General features: G+C 39.3%; 1 protein-coding gene across 2 annotated transcripts in view; it reads right to left on the bottom strand.

Annotated features, from left to right (window-relative positions):
- The window catches only part of FBN2 (fibrillin 2), a 117,455-nt gene that overhangs the window by 2,351 nt on the left and 101,562 nt on the right, over nt 1-13,542 (bottom strand). The window contains exons 57-65 of one of the 2 annotated variants that reach the window (XM_057378242.1): nt 11,815-12,021; nt 11,009-11,134; nt 10,289-10,411; nt 10,029-10,145; nt 9,247-9,375; nt 7,069-7,188; nt 4,803-5,034; nt 3,997-4,153; nt 2,366-2,677 (exon numbers count right to left, since the gene is read on the bottom strand). In XM_057378242.1, the coding sequence (XP_057234225.1) occupies nt 2,366-2,677; nt 3,997-4,153; nt 4,803-5,034; nt 7,069-7,188; nt 9,247-9,375; nt 10,029-10,145; nt 10,289-10,411; nt 11,009-11,134; nt 11,815-12,021 (1,523 nt within the window). Of the gene's footprint in view, nt 1-137; nt 2,678-3,996; nt 4,154-4,802; nt 5,035-7,068; nt 7,189-9,246; nt 9,376-10,028; nt 10,146-10,288; nt 10,412-11,008; nt 11,135-11,814; nt 12,022-13,542 lie in introns of those variants that run through there. The other variant, XM_057378241.1, reaches the window with a different exon arrangement.

Genomic DNA, 13,542 nt, shown 5'->3' on the forward strand with positions numbered 1-13,542 from the left:
ATCATGTGATGAAGTCTCTGCTGTCCAGGCCTACCTTAAGTGTTACCGTAAGTCAATAAAACCTTGCTTCAGGCTGCCCAGAGATYGATACTGTCAACTCTTACACAAGACAATTTTCATTTTACTGTAAGCAACACGCTTGGGGGTTTTGCAGMTTCCTGGAACACTAGTCTTACCTGTGCATGTGTAGTCAGCTTCCTCATTAAATATTTTTCATTAAAAGACTAGGGACTGTTAAAATGTAGAGTTTGGATAAATGGGTGTACAAATACATACTGTGACACACTGGATTGCAAGGATGTGGTTCTGTCTTGGATTTCTTTTAATTCAAGACATTTTTTCATATGGATTTGAAGCTGGGCTTAACTTCTATCTGGGATTGTGCATAACTGTCTTTAACAACTTAATATGGGTGACAATGCTGCCTTTCTAGAGAAGGATAAGGCATTTCTTGTACTTTGTACATACTGTGTGATTAGTTAATGCAGGTGTTACCTGATGATAGTTTCTTAAAGGCTACAAAAACTAGCCTTCTTCTAAGTCACTGATGACACCTGAAAAGCTTTAAACGCCGTGCTGTCCTGTATGTATTTATCAGACTCCTAAAGATCTTTTTATTTCTGTAGATGTCAGTAGTTTTTCCCAGAAGCAGCTTTGAATCCTAAAGAAACTTGCACCACCAGATCTGAAAGTAAAGTCAAATAAATGCGGTTCCAGACCACAGCCAGTGTTGGCTATTACTTAAAATCAATCACCAGTTTAATTCTAAATAGAATAAAAGGACAAAAACTAACCCAAAATAAGCTTTATTGCAAGAAGTGTTGTCTTACTGATACAAACGTTCAAGAGAAAACATTTTTTCCTACAACATTTTTTTTCAAAATCCCCAAACTCAASAAGAGAGAAGAAAAATCACTGAGTTTAACTTGGTATAGTCTTTGGTCAGCACGTATATGCAACTGGAACAATCCTGGATGAGCTCTGGCCATTTTCACATGTGAGATTCTGTTGCATGGCCAGTTACAGGCACCAGCTGTCACAGAAAGCACCACTGAGACAGACACTTAACACATGACAGTACAAAATTTAAAAAGAAAAACAAAAATTCACTAAACTAAAACTCAAGTCATTGTACAATCATCTTCCTTACAGAATAAGCTATGATAAAATGATGCRTGTATAACTACAGCATTAATGAGATTTCTAACAAATGCACTTCAAATACATGATTTTCCTCGCCAGTGCTGCAATAATTAAGTTTGCAGGTATGGCAGTCCTGACACAGCTCTCAGGGTTTAGTAAGCACACCCTGTTTTTGAGCCAGCACCTAGGAGAGTGAAACATTCCCTTGAAAAAGACATTTCCTTCAGCTGCCTGCAGGAATTAATGCCAGTTTGTGTAGCACCTTTTCTGAGCATGAGGTGGGGTTGCTTGTGTGGCTCTTGGAGGTCACTGAGGGAAGGAGAGCATGGTTTAGTTCTGTAATTCTAATGGGATCAAAAAACAATCAAGGTATTTTGCTACAGGGGTTGTCTCTTCCACTTTACTGTGGTTGATTCAGAGCACAATCCCAGTGAACTGCTRTGAAATATGATCTCTGCAGACTTGATATTGTGATACTTGTTCTCTATGACTTTTTTCCCTTCTTTTTTAAAACTCATACATAAGAGCACTTTAGAATATCCTACCACAGTGATCTTTCAGCTCTGATATATTTCAGAATTACTTATATACTATTTGGATGACTGGTGTAAGTAGAAAAGAAAGTATCTTTCAAATCTACTTCTTTGTTTCTTAATTAAGTACCTCTAAAATGTTATAGCTCAAATTTATAAAGTAAAGAAAAACAATCAAGTTTCCCTTTTTGTTTACATAATTTGTTATTTTCTCCATATATTACTGCATTAAAAATAAATAAACTTCTATAATTTTTTTCATTAGGAACTATAGCAAAATACCCGAAGTGTTACAGACTGCTAATAGGAAAAAAAAAAATAGCTCACATTTTTGTGCCATTTAGTGCCATATGATGTCTTCTGGACCTTTAGTTTTTTAATATACTTTAAATCGAGGCTATATAAAAGATACAGTAACCATGATTTGCCYTTGTAGTAGAAGTTTTGGCAGTGGCAGGGTTTAAGTCACCCCCCCTAAAAAGGGTGATTCTGCAGTCTTGGCAGGACGGAAAGGAAGGGCTCTTGCCCCTCTGCCTTCCTCCCCCAAAACACACTTTTCCAAAGGAGACGCACTTTGAAAAAAGCAGATACTCCCGGGCGTGTAGATACAACACAAGCGGCTGAAGAGCCGGAATGCGCCCATTCCCTCTGGAACACGGCCATTAATAGAGGTGCACCCAGAGCCTTACCCGGAGGGCCCGGCCCAGCTCSGCTCGGAGGTCGTTGTGCCGGTGCCGCGGAACGCTGCGGATCTCCAGCCCGTGGGCCCCGCGCCCGGCCCGGCCCCTCACGGCCCGCAGCGCGCTCGCGCCGCCCCGCGCGCGCAGCTGGAAGGCCCCGCCCCCGTTGCCCCGGGAGATGACGTAGCGCTCGCGCCGCCGCAGCGCCTGGAGCGCCGGCAGCAGCTGCAGGATGGGCTCTCCGCTCTGCAGGCGGGACATGTTCACCCTCACCGTCAGCGGGCTCTCCGTGCCCACGCTGCCCCAGCTCCGCCGCTCCATCTGCAGGAGGAAACAGCGTTTAGAGCGGGACAGGGCAATAACGGGGATAATGAACAGTTTCTGCCTTGATTCCATGCAACACACCCTGTAAATCCTAAAGGCTTCTTACACGCGCCTGAAAAGGCTGATGAGCAGGAGGCTCTGACTTCAGGTTATTTTGAGAACCACTTTAACTTCATGCTTCCAAAGAGGCCATGATGAGGAGTRTTACAAACAAATGTTGGAGATTGCTTAAAATATCATTAGCGAGGGTATCAGCAAAAAGCCAGATTTAATTTTCAAGGCCAAGGCCTAATGAGCATTTSTCAGGTAGCACTGCAGCCTGGAAAGGAGGAGGGAGGAAAGCAACACTGCAGGGAGAGACCTGTGTTTACTACTGCAGTAAAGACCATACAAGAGGCACAGCTCTTACATTCTTATGACCATCCTCCCAATACAGAAATACATTTCRCAACACTATGGGAATCCCTGAAACCTCTGAAAATTCCAACTACATCCATACAGATGTATACCAGCAGTATGTAATACAATTAAAATAGTATGGTGAAAATAAAATTTTTTTGACACAAGCAAGTAATGCTGTGTTTTAAATTCTTTGAACCCCACACATAACAATAGTGATAAAAAACATTTATTTTTCCATATAGGTCATGGATGTTACTGCCTAGAAAGCACTAGAAATTGACAAGGTTGATGTTATTAAAGTGTAATAGCAAGAAGTAACAATTGCAAACTAGATACCAGTTCCTGTAACTTACCCTTGTAAACCCACAAAATGCATTAAGAAAATAAATAATTCTGAAGTGTAATTCTCTAAAACCTTCAGCAATCCTGCAAATACTGGACTTCCGTCAGCCACCMGTCTATCAGCCTCCAGCAATCTCCCACCATTGTGAGCAACCATGGAACAGACACCAAGACTAAAATGATTTTCTGCAGGATCTGTTTAGCTGTCCCAGAYCATAAATGCTGTCCAACCTCCTCCTGGCAGCAGAACATACTGAAGACATCAGTAGTTTCCTAGATCTCTGCAATTATAGGAGAATTATTTCCCTGACTGTACTCTGAGGAAGTGKACAGTATCTCATACTACAAAGGAATCTTTGCAAGCTTTAAAAAACTTGATCCTTTCACACCTGTTGATGTGTTTCTTATTGTCAATTATTACTGCCATCAGCACCTAAGTGAGGCAAGGTAAAAAAAAAAGGTTTTCACCATTGAACATGGCCTATTTAAAGATTCCCTCCATTTATYCATGGTATCATATCTCTGAAAATACCTTGAAGAACATTATAGTATTTTTTTACCCCGGTACCTACAGTGTTAGCACTTCTCTTCTTCCTGCTGTCTTTCTTGGAGTAGCCATTGATTTTGCACTCATAACATGCTTCAGGGGACAAAGCGTTCTCCTCATCAGCATCTCCATCCAGTGGCAGGTACTGGCCTTTGTTAAATCCCAGCCCTGAGACACAGTGTCTGTTTAATGAAAACACGTGTTTTAGTTACTCCCTGCGGTTTTATGAGCTGTCCTGGTAAGCAGAGTGTGTGTCATCTGTACACACCGTCTCTATCCCCTTCCTTGCCCTTTGCTCAGCAGGAAGGCTGTGCATTGATTTCCTTCACACTGGAGTGGGTTATTGAGGGAAATACAAACACTGCCTGAAGTCTAACAGCCTTATCTAATTTTTTTTTGTAAGTTCTACAAAGACACTCAATAAAGCCAGCCAGTCCTGAACTTTGGGAACTACAGAATTTATTCACTATTTTGTACCAGAATAAAGTTAATTCGTGTTTATTGTTCTGGATTGATCAGTGATACTTCAGACCCTTAATTATCTCAGTACAGATGGTACCTATCCTTATGCATCACAAGTCCTCACTGGGCAGGGGGAGGAGTTTGTATGCTGATACTGGGGGAGAAAGTAGAACTTGTTTAATGTTGTTTAAATGCTACATTTAAAATGAATGCCACGTTGGATATACAGGCGTTTATTTTTATCTAGTTTCTGGATATTGTGTGGAAAACTRGACAGGACTTAGCAGCTTGTCCTTCATTTGCACCTTGGCTCCCCAGCCCAGCTTTTCTGAACCCATCTTTGGTGAATGACTGCATGGAGAAACTCACCCTTGTCCAACTCTGTAATAGCCAGGAGGGCAGCCACAGAGATAACCACCTTCAGTGTTGGAACAACCATAATTGCARGGGTTCTTGGCAGAAGAGCACTCATTGACATCGTGGCAGGCACTGGAGAACTGGTCATAGGAAAACCCGGATGGGCAGACACACCTGTAACTTCCCAGGGTGTTGTAGCAAGAAGCRGAGCCACACGTGTGAGGATTGGAGCATTCATTTTCATCTGGTAAGCAAACAAATACTGGTGTTTTCTAGTCTGAGAGACAACAGGTCAGCTAACAAATGATGCAGCTAACAAATCAGAACATCTGCCAAGTCCTAGGACTCTGCTACATCCTTGACATCATCATCCCACAGATTTGGTTTCTGAAGAAACAGTGCATTGGTCAAAGTCCTAAACTCATGCAGCTGGGCTAAGAAGATATTTTATGATACTGTTACTRTTAATCTTATATACACTCAGTTTTCATCCTTCCTTCAATGCCTGTTTCCAGTTTTGCTTAGGGATTCTCTACCACCTGGTGGTATAGATGGGAATGTACCACCCGACCATACRCAGGAGAAATAATCTGTAATTCTAGGCTTACTCTAACCACGGGAGTGTTCCTGGGAACCCATCCATGGTGAGAAGTTTGTACTATCTGTAGTAAAACCTGCTGGGTCTGATAAGGGAAAGCCAATCTAAACAACAAAAACCAAAAACCAAAAAATAAAATCAAAAACAAACAAAAAAAAACCACAAAAAACCCCAAAAAAACAAAAAAAAACCCCAAACCAACACCCAAAACCAAAGAAACAAAACAAAAAACTCACCTCCAAACCAAAAACAACCAAAAAAAAGAAACAAAAAACCCACCCAAAAAACTCCAAAACTAACCCCAAACAAACAAAAACCACAAAAAAACCAAAACAAAAGACCAACCAACAAACAAAAATCATCTCCCCCCAAAAAAACAAACTCAGAAACCAGAGGAAAGGAGTATCATCTTCAACTGTGTGCATGAAGATATAGAGAAAATGACACTTTAATAATCAGTGTGACTTGATTTCGTTTCAGGCAATAAAAAGAGCAGGTTGTAGTATGGAAAGTTGTGTTTTCATAGTTGGTATGATGGTTATTTTATTCCTCCAACCAAGGTACTTTCCCTGTAGGTGTTTTCCTCGCCAAGACCATTAGTGAATGCTTTGCTGTTCTTGTCTACAGTCACTTGCAGAGGGATTCATTTGAGGACTGTAATTAAAAAACTGAGCTGATTTGGGGTTTTGTGGCAGTTATTTGTTTTGTGTTCTCCCACTCTCACCCCAGTCCTTTGCATTCTTTGCTGAAGAGCAGTATTAAGTCAGGAGTGATGATAGTGGTTGGGACTTCAGAAAAACTGCCTGGTGTGCAACTCAGTGTTAAAATGGGTAGAATAAACTAATTCTTATGGCTGGAATCAGGATAGTAGAATCAGCCCACATGACATGCATGGCAGTGCTCACAATCATTCTCTGATTATGGTATCATTGACAGAAACCATGAAAACAAACCTTAAGAGATAAATATGTTGTATTGGTCTTTGCAAACAGTACAGGATGGCATTTTTTCTGTGTGTACTGGTTTTTATTTAAAAAAAATCCCACACTGAATTTTGTATGTGGTATAGCATAGTTCATGAACCGCAGAAAATAAGTGATGGAGGTAAATTCAAAGTGATTGAATAAGGTAAATCTTTAACAGAACTCCCAAGTTTCTTAATTTGTCCCATTCCCTGCACAAAGAACTRATGTTGGCCTTAAGACTGTATTTTSGAAGTAGGAAAYCCTTAATGGTTTTGTTGATTTTTTTTTTCTCACCATTTGATTCAGATGCTATTCTGTAGTRTTCTTAAATTGTTAATGACAGTAATTCTGTTTAATGAAAAGTATGATTTTTAATGGTTTTTTTTTCCCCAACAGAACAATTCACATTGATGCCTTCAGGAATTAAACGGACATTCCGTGATGGGGATTTTTCCAAGAAGGGGTCAGAATTTAGGCCACACTAGGAAAACTACTTGTAACAGAATTTCAAAAGGTCAGTGTATTTTCTTGTTACCTCCCGTCATTGATTTATGCTGGGAATAGTAAGTGTATGGAAGGAGGGGCAGAGAGATAAAGAAGATTTGTGTTTGCATACCCTTTGTTCAGTTCATTCTAGCCCTTGCCTGGCATTGTCACTGTAAACACTTGGACACCTTTGCTGTTTAAATGCATTTTATGCAGTTTGTTTCCTTACCAACACACTGATTCCACTGGTAGTGCTGAATAAATCCCTGTGGGCATCCACATCTGTATCCACCCAGGATGTTCTGACATCCATGCTGGCACCTGTGGTTTCCATCACATTCATTCACATCTATTTGTTCAGGAGAGAAGCAGAACATGACAAACAACAGGATTACACCCACTGCCAAACACTGGTGCATCAGAAGTTTTATTATCATCCAGCCATGTGCTCTGGCAGCCCAAAAAAACAAATGTGTCCTGGGCTGAGCTACATGTGGGCAGCAGGGGAGGGGGGATTCTGCCCCTCTGCCCCACTCAGGTGAGACCCCACCTGCAGAGCTGCCCCAGCCCTGGGGCCAGCGCAGGAGGGACCTGGAGCTGCTGGAGCCAGGCCAGAGGAGGCTCCAGGATGGTCAGAGGGATGGAGCAGCTCTTCTATAAAGACAGGCTGAGAGAGYTGGAAYTGCTYAGCTTTGAGAACTGAAKATTTCAGGGAGACYTTAGAGACCCTTCCAGTGCCTGAAGGGRMTACAGGAGAACTGGAGARGGACTTGTAASAAGGGCAWGYAATGATGGGACAAGGRGGAATGGCTTTATACTGAAAAAGGGTAGATTTAACCCAGATACTGGGAAGGAATTGTTCCCTGGGAGGGTGGGGAGGCCCTGGCACAGGGTGCCCGGAGARGCTGCGGCTGCCCCTGGATGCCTGGCAGTGTCCAAGRCCAGGCTGGACACTGGGAGCAGCCTGGGACACTGGAAGGTGTCCCTGCCCTAATGAGGTGAGCTTTAAAGTCCCTTCCACTTCAAAYCATTTTTTGAATCTGTGATTTATGACAGGGGAGTACTGTTGTATAATAGAGAGACCATTCAGATTGTTCTTTAAAATGCCTAAAAATCAATTAATGTTCAGTGCTTTCTATTAATAATCTGATTTGAGCTCTTGAGCCATTACATTACTCAGATTTGGAGAATAACACTCTTCCCAGTAATCCCACATGCTGTTGCTTGGTATAATTCTTAGCATTTGAATGATTTTTTAAATTTCAGTTTTAAACCAACTACATAGGGCTAAGGTTTCAGTTTACAGAAATTAATTGTAGTGCTTGAATGTCAAATTTGGATGGCTCTGCAACTGGAAATAAAGAGCCACCTAGAAAATCTCTGATGACRGGTGCTAATAAAGGAGAAAATTGCAACACCCCCCACCCTCCAAAATGTAAAAGCTCAGACATTTTAAATATTTTCCACTACAGGAAATAAGTAAGTTGTAAGCAACCTGATTTTTCAGGCACAGTATGCAATTCTATAAAAAAAATTAAAAAAAAAAATTCCTTTGTCTTTTAGACACACAAGGACGTATATATTTTACGAGAACAAAGTGAACTGATAGGAGATAAATCTTAGTAAAACTTCAAGCTACATATGTTCTGCACTGTTATTCTAGAAACAGGCTCTAAATGTGAATTYCTGTTTTCAACACTGTATCAGAGTAGCTTATATTTTGAGATGTCATAGATTTCTTCATGTATGTCCCTGCATTTGTAATTCTCAGCAGCCAGGTGGCCTTCTATCACATTTTATTTCCTTCTTTGCTCAGTACCTGAGGCCCACTGAGAAGTCTGGAGGCTTCAAATAGAGATTTCCTGACTGAGACTTCTTCTTGAGACAACAGAGAAAGATAAATATAACCTGCATTTTAACTGTAATAATTATCTTTCTGAATGTAGTGAACTGGCCTCCTGAGTGTGTAACTCTGTCATAGGAGAATAAAGTATAGAATTTTGACTTTAATCTTAGATACCCTCAGACAGACAATTGCAATTAGCTGAAATGAAAATTGTAGAGAGATTCTGTTTTGACATGAAGACAAAAAAAGGAAAAAAAAACCCAAATCACTAGACTTCGAGCTACATAAACCTATGTGAAGTTGAAGTGGCAGCCTGAAAACAAGTTCAAGAGTTCAACTAGACAGTAACCTTTTTATTCTAATTTCTGTGAAAATTACCCAAGGCAGTGCRTTTTTGCATATGCTTATGTTATGTTTAAAATTATCCTAATACCTTTCAATTTCTTTTTGTAATTTTACTGTGGTTGGTCATCTGTTTTATCTGCCTTTGACAACAAATGATTCAATAAAAACCTGAAGTAAGGATTTGCTTCATAAATAAATTTGACTGTTCCTAGTTACCTTCACAGTTTAATCCAGTAGAATCCAGAGAAAATCCCCTTTGACATTCACAGGTGAAACTTCCAGGAGTGTTTTGGCAAATTCCTTTTGATCCACAAAGTGATGGATGAGAACCACATTCATTGTTATCTTCAAAACACAGAGCAGAGAGAAGGCTCTTTACCTTCTGGCATGATTTTAGACATGTTCATATAACATTTCTTAATAGGATGAAATCCACAGAGGTGCAACATTTTCTTTTGCAGTTTTTTATTTTTAAATGCCAGATGACCTGGAGGTATAACTACTTAATAAACTGGAAGTGCAAGCTGTAATTCAGTTATGATATGAGTATAGAAGAATTGGCATGTAATTGCTGATATTGGAAAAGCACTGCCTTTCTGTGTTAGCTGAACTAAAACAGTTTCAGTTGGTAAGATTTATACATATGCTTAAGATCTAAAGACATCTGTATCTATTAAAACAGAAAATGCAGTCTGGTTTTGGTTAACTACATTTCAAATGAGATTTTAATAATTCACCCTTTTGTCTCCATGTGGTTACATTTAGAAAATAATAACATGTGTGAACTATGTATAACTCTTTACTAGCCAAGAAAACAGAAASAGTGGACAGATTGAAAAGATTGATGTTTTTCTTAAGCTATAATTGCTAATTTTCAAAATCTGTTTTCTGGCCTCTTGACACTACTGCTCTTTATAAAGAGCACAAGAGGTAACACAWGAATTGAGAATGCTGTTCTTAAGGAAAAACTAATGAAAGAAAACTCATGTTTTTCTTACCAATACAAGCTGTGTGATGTTGTGTAAAACCAGGTGGACATTTGCATGTGAAGCCTCCAAGGGTGTTGACGCAGAGGAACTGACAATTGTGTTGTTTGGTTTGGCATTCATCAAGATCTGAATGCAATAGATGTTGTTTTAAAAAGGTCAACAAAGAGGCACATTTAGTCTAATTTGATAAAAATACCACACTTCAAAACCAATTCCTTTTAAGTCAAGTTTCAGCCAAATTAAAAGTTACTGTCTGTAACTTTCTTTACCTTTACATGTCTTCCCATCTTCCTGAAGGATATAGCCCCGGGGACATGAACACTGATAGCTCCCTTCTGAGTTCTTGCAGATAAAATTGCATGGTCTGGGAGACTGGGAGCACTCATCAAGATCTAACAAGAGAAAATACTAAGTTCTCTTTTGTCCTACTCTCTTTGACAAAAGGATGTTTGCTAAACAGCATCACATTTAAGATAAAAACGATTGTAGAAAAAAGCCCCTGATTCACATTTGTTCAGGGTTCCTTTCTCTATGAATGTCCTGCCATGGAGTTTACATGGAGTTGTCAAAACCATGACAATCTGTCTGTCTTGAAAGAGAAATATACTAGAGGGACAGTGGCATTGGTATTTTCATCTAAGCAACAAGTATTTATTTTTGGTATATTATGATCTGCTTGTATCTGTTAACCAAAAAAAAAAGTGAGAAAAATGTAATCACGAAGTAATGAGCTGATTTGTGCCTTAAACTGCTATCCAGCTTCAATAACCTTCAGTGATCATTCTACTTCAGGAATATTGTCAGCAGTGCTTGCTTTTCAATCTCCCCAAAGGAAATATGCAAACAGAAGTGCATATTAGGAAAAGAAATATAAGACATGACATAAAAGAGAAAAAGAGAAAAAAAAATGTTTTGCTACAAGGCTAACAAAGGTTGGTACTAAGTAACAATTGAAAATAATAAATTATGATTAATTGACTGAATCTTACCATTACAAGATGTGCCAGTTATGTCAGTGGTGTAGCCAGCTTTGCAAAAGCACCGGAAAGAGCCCATCGTGTTAATGCACTGCCCATTCCTGCACAGGTTTGGCAAGACCGTACATTCATCAATATCTGCACAGAAAATATTAAATATAACATGTCCCAGTTTTAAATTTGATTTTTTTCTTCTCTTCCATTTTTGCAGATTTCCTTATCATCCTGCTTCTGACAGGAACTTTCCCCCTCTCCCTCTTTAAAAATGGATCTGAATCCAAAGTCGAACATCCTTCCAATTTTATTACTGTTCTCTGCATCAACGCCTTCCTGCTGTTTCACTCGGTACTCGGATTCCAGTTTTRCTTACTCAAAATACAAACGGCAAAGAAATGAATTTTCTTATGACCATTGCCCTCTCAAAAATTTTCACCACTGTTCAAAAATATACATTAGCTTCTGATTCCTGTGTGGAAATATACCTGGAAAGCATTGTGAAATTGTTAAATGAAATGGTTGTTGCCTTTGTCATGTGTGCAACTTTTCAGCAATACAAAAGCTTTGGGATCATTTATAGCTTTTATTTATTGTTTGGTACCTCTAACTAGATGCCAATCCTGAAAGTTGTGGACAGCTGTTCTGTTTGCAGCCGACTGTCAAACGTGTTTTTAATTTCTGGTCTCTCAGCATTATTTGAAAAATCAAACTGTTGTTTAACAGGAAATTCTCCAAAGGAACTTCAAAGAGAATTCTGCATTTTCTTAAGTATGTGAGCATATTCTTTTCTCCTTCTCTGCCTTTTTTCTTCCCTGCAATACCTCTTCCGTCTGTGGTGTAGCCTGACCCATGTGGACAGAGTTTCTTGTACTGGGTGGTTCCAGGAAGGGGGCAGAGCCTGCACTGGTTCCCCCAGCCCCGGCCTCCGTCACAGCAGCACTCGGACCTGGTGACAAGATTCTGGCTGCTYGAAGCCATCTGACACATGGTCTGCAGAACTTCAGCAAAGCAAAACCCTCGGCGATTATCTGTCAGGAGGAAGGAGACAGGTGGAAACAGAGGAGATGAGCACTTGCTCCATTAAGCATCCGGTGTGTTATTCTGTCTCTCAGTCAATATATGCAAGCACAAAAAAACAATTATTAGATATCACAAAGTCCACCTTGATTTAGCCTTTCAGAATTGTTGTATGTTCTRGTAATAGTTACCATTCCAAATATATTCAAGAGGTCCCTACTGTTCAGTACCTGCATGAGTTGGGTAAGAGTTTTGCTTGTAGGAAAGTTGTGCCCTTCGAGRTAAAACAGGTTGTGGGCAAAACTGAGCTTCCACTTCAGCTGCCTGTGTTTGCATTTGAAAGRTTTATTTGGAGTGGGGTTACAAGTTTGTGTTGTTTGTTTTACTGGCTAAATTAACATGTCTGATCATCTTTTACTATCCTGATGTAGTTTAATAAAAAGATCATTTTAACATAAAAGTGTATCTGCAACTCAGTACTGTTATAGTGGTAGATTTTATTAGTTAAAATCCTTCTGGAYCCTCAGAATCTGTTGATGTATCAGTGCTCAGCTGACCTCTTTTACAAGTACGAGGAGAAGAATCTCTAYATTTCTTACAAGAATTAGGCAAAAAGCAAAATTTGGCTTTAGGAAAGACTTAATTTGTCTGACTGGTAACTTAACTATTTACATCAAATAAACTCCTCATTGCAAGAGTAGTTCTGTGAAACACAGTATTTGCTGCAGTAATTTGCAATACTGCAGATTTCTCTTCTGAGAGGAATATTGAGCAGATTTTTAGGGACATTATCACATGAAGAACACATAAATGCTTTGTCCCCAATTTGAGATGTGCAATTAATTTTAATGTGAGGAGAGTATAAAGGTTTGCACCATGTATTTAAAACAGTGTAATCTGTGGCTTAATGTTTGTGCTATAATTCTGAAGAAATCCTGTGTTTCAGATTAATTTTTCACTGTAATTTCTAACCCAGGGAATCTGAAAGGAAGAGCAGCAAAGAACAAAAAAAAATAAGAAAATTACATATTAAATATAGGAAAGCAGTAATGACTTCCGAAAAGGGTATTTCCTTGGAATTAATAACTGGCTGGGGCTAACAGACTACTGCAGTCTGTATTCTCTTCCCATCTGGTTCCAATCYGTATGAAATACTCTGCACTTTAATGTTATTGCTTTGCCATGAAGTCAGCTCACTCCTGATGACAATTTACAGGGAGCTGCTTTTACTGACATAAGAAAATATTCACTTATTTTTTTATGCAAGAATACCAATAAATACACCCCTTCGGTGCTAGATGTACACTTGAACATTGGTCAAGAAAAAATAAATTTCTGCAGTTCTTTTTGACTCCAAGAAACTGCATGATGAATTTTACGATGCAAATGACAAATATAAATGCTTTGAAAAGAAAATACAGGCCTGCCTCAAAAAAAAGGATCTTGCAATTTTCTGGTAAAATCTTAGTATTTTATATTCATAATCACTGCCTGAATTTAGTATTTTATAACTGTTTCATTAAGGAGCAAAA

The sequence above is a fragment of the Malurus melanocephalus genome, unplaced genomic scaffold, assembly GCF_030028575.1.
Source record: "Malurus melanocephalus ecotype Western Australia unplaced genomic scaffold, MMel_1.1 scaffold_350, whole genome shotgun sequence".
Lineage (NCBI taxonomy): Eukaryota > Metazoa > Chordata > Aves > Passeriformes > Maluridae > Malurus > Malurus melanocephalus.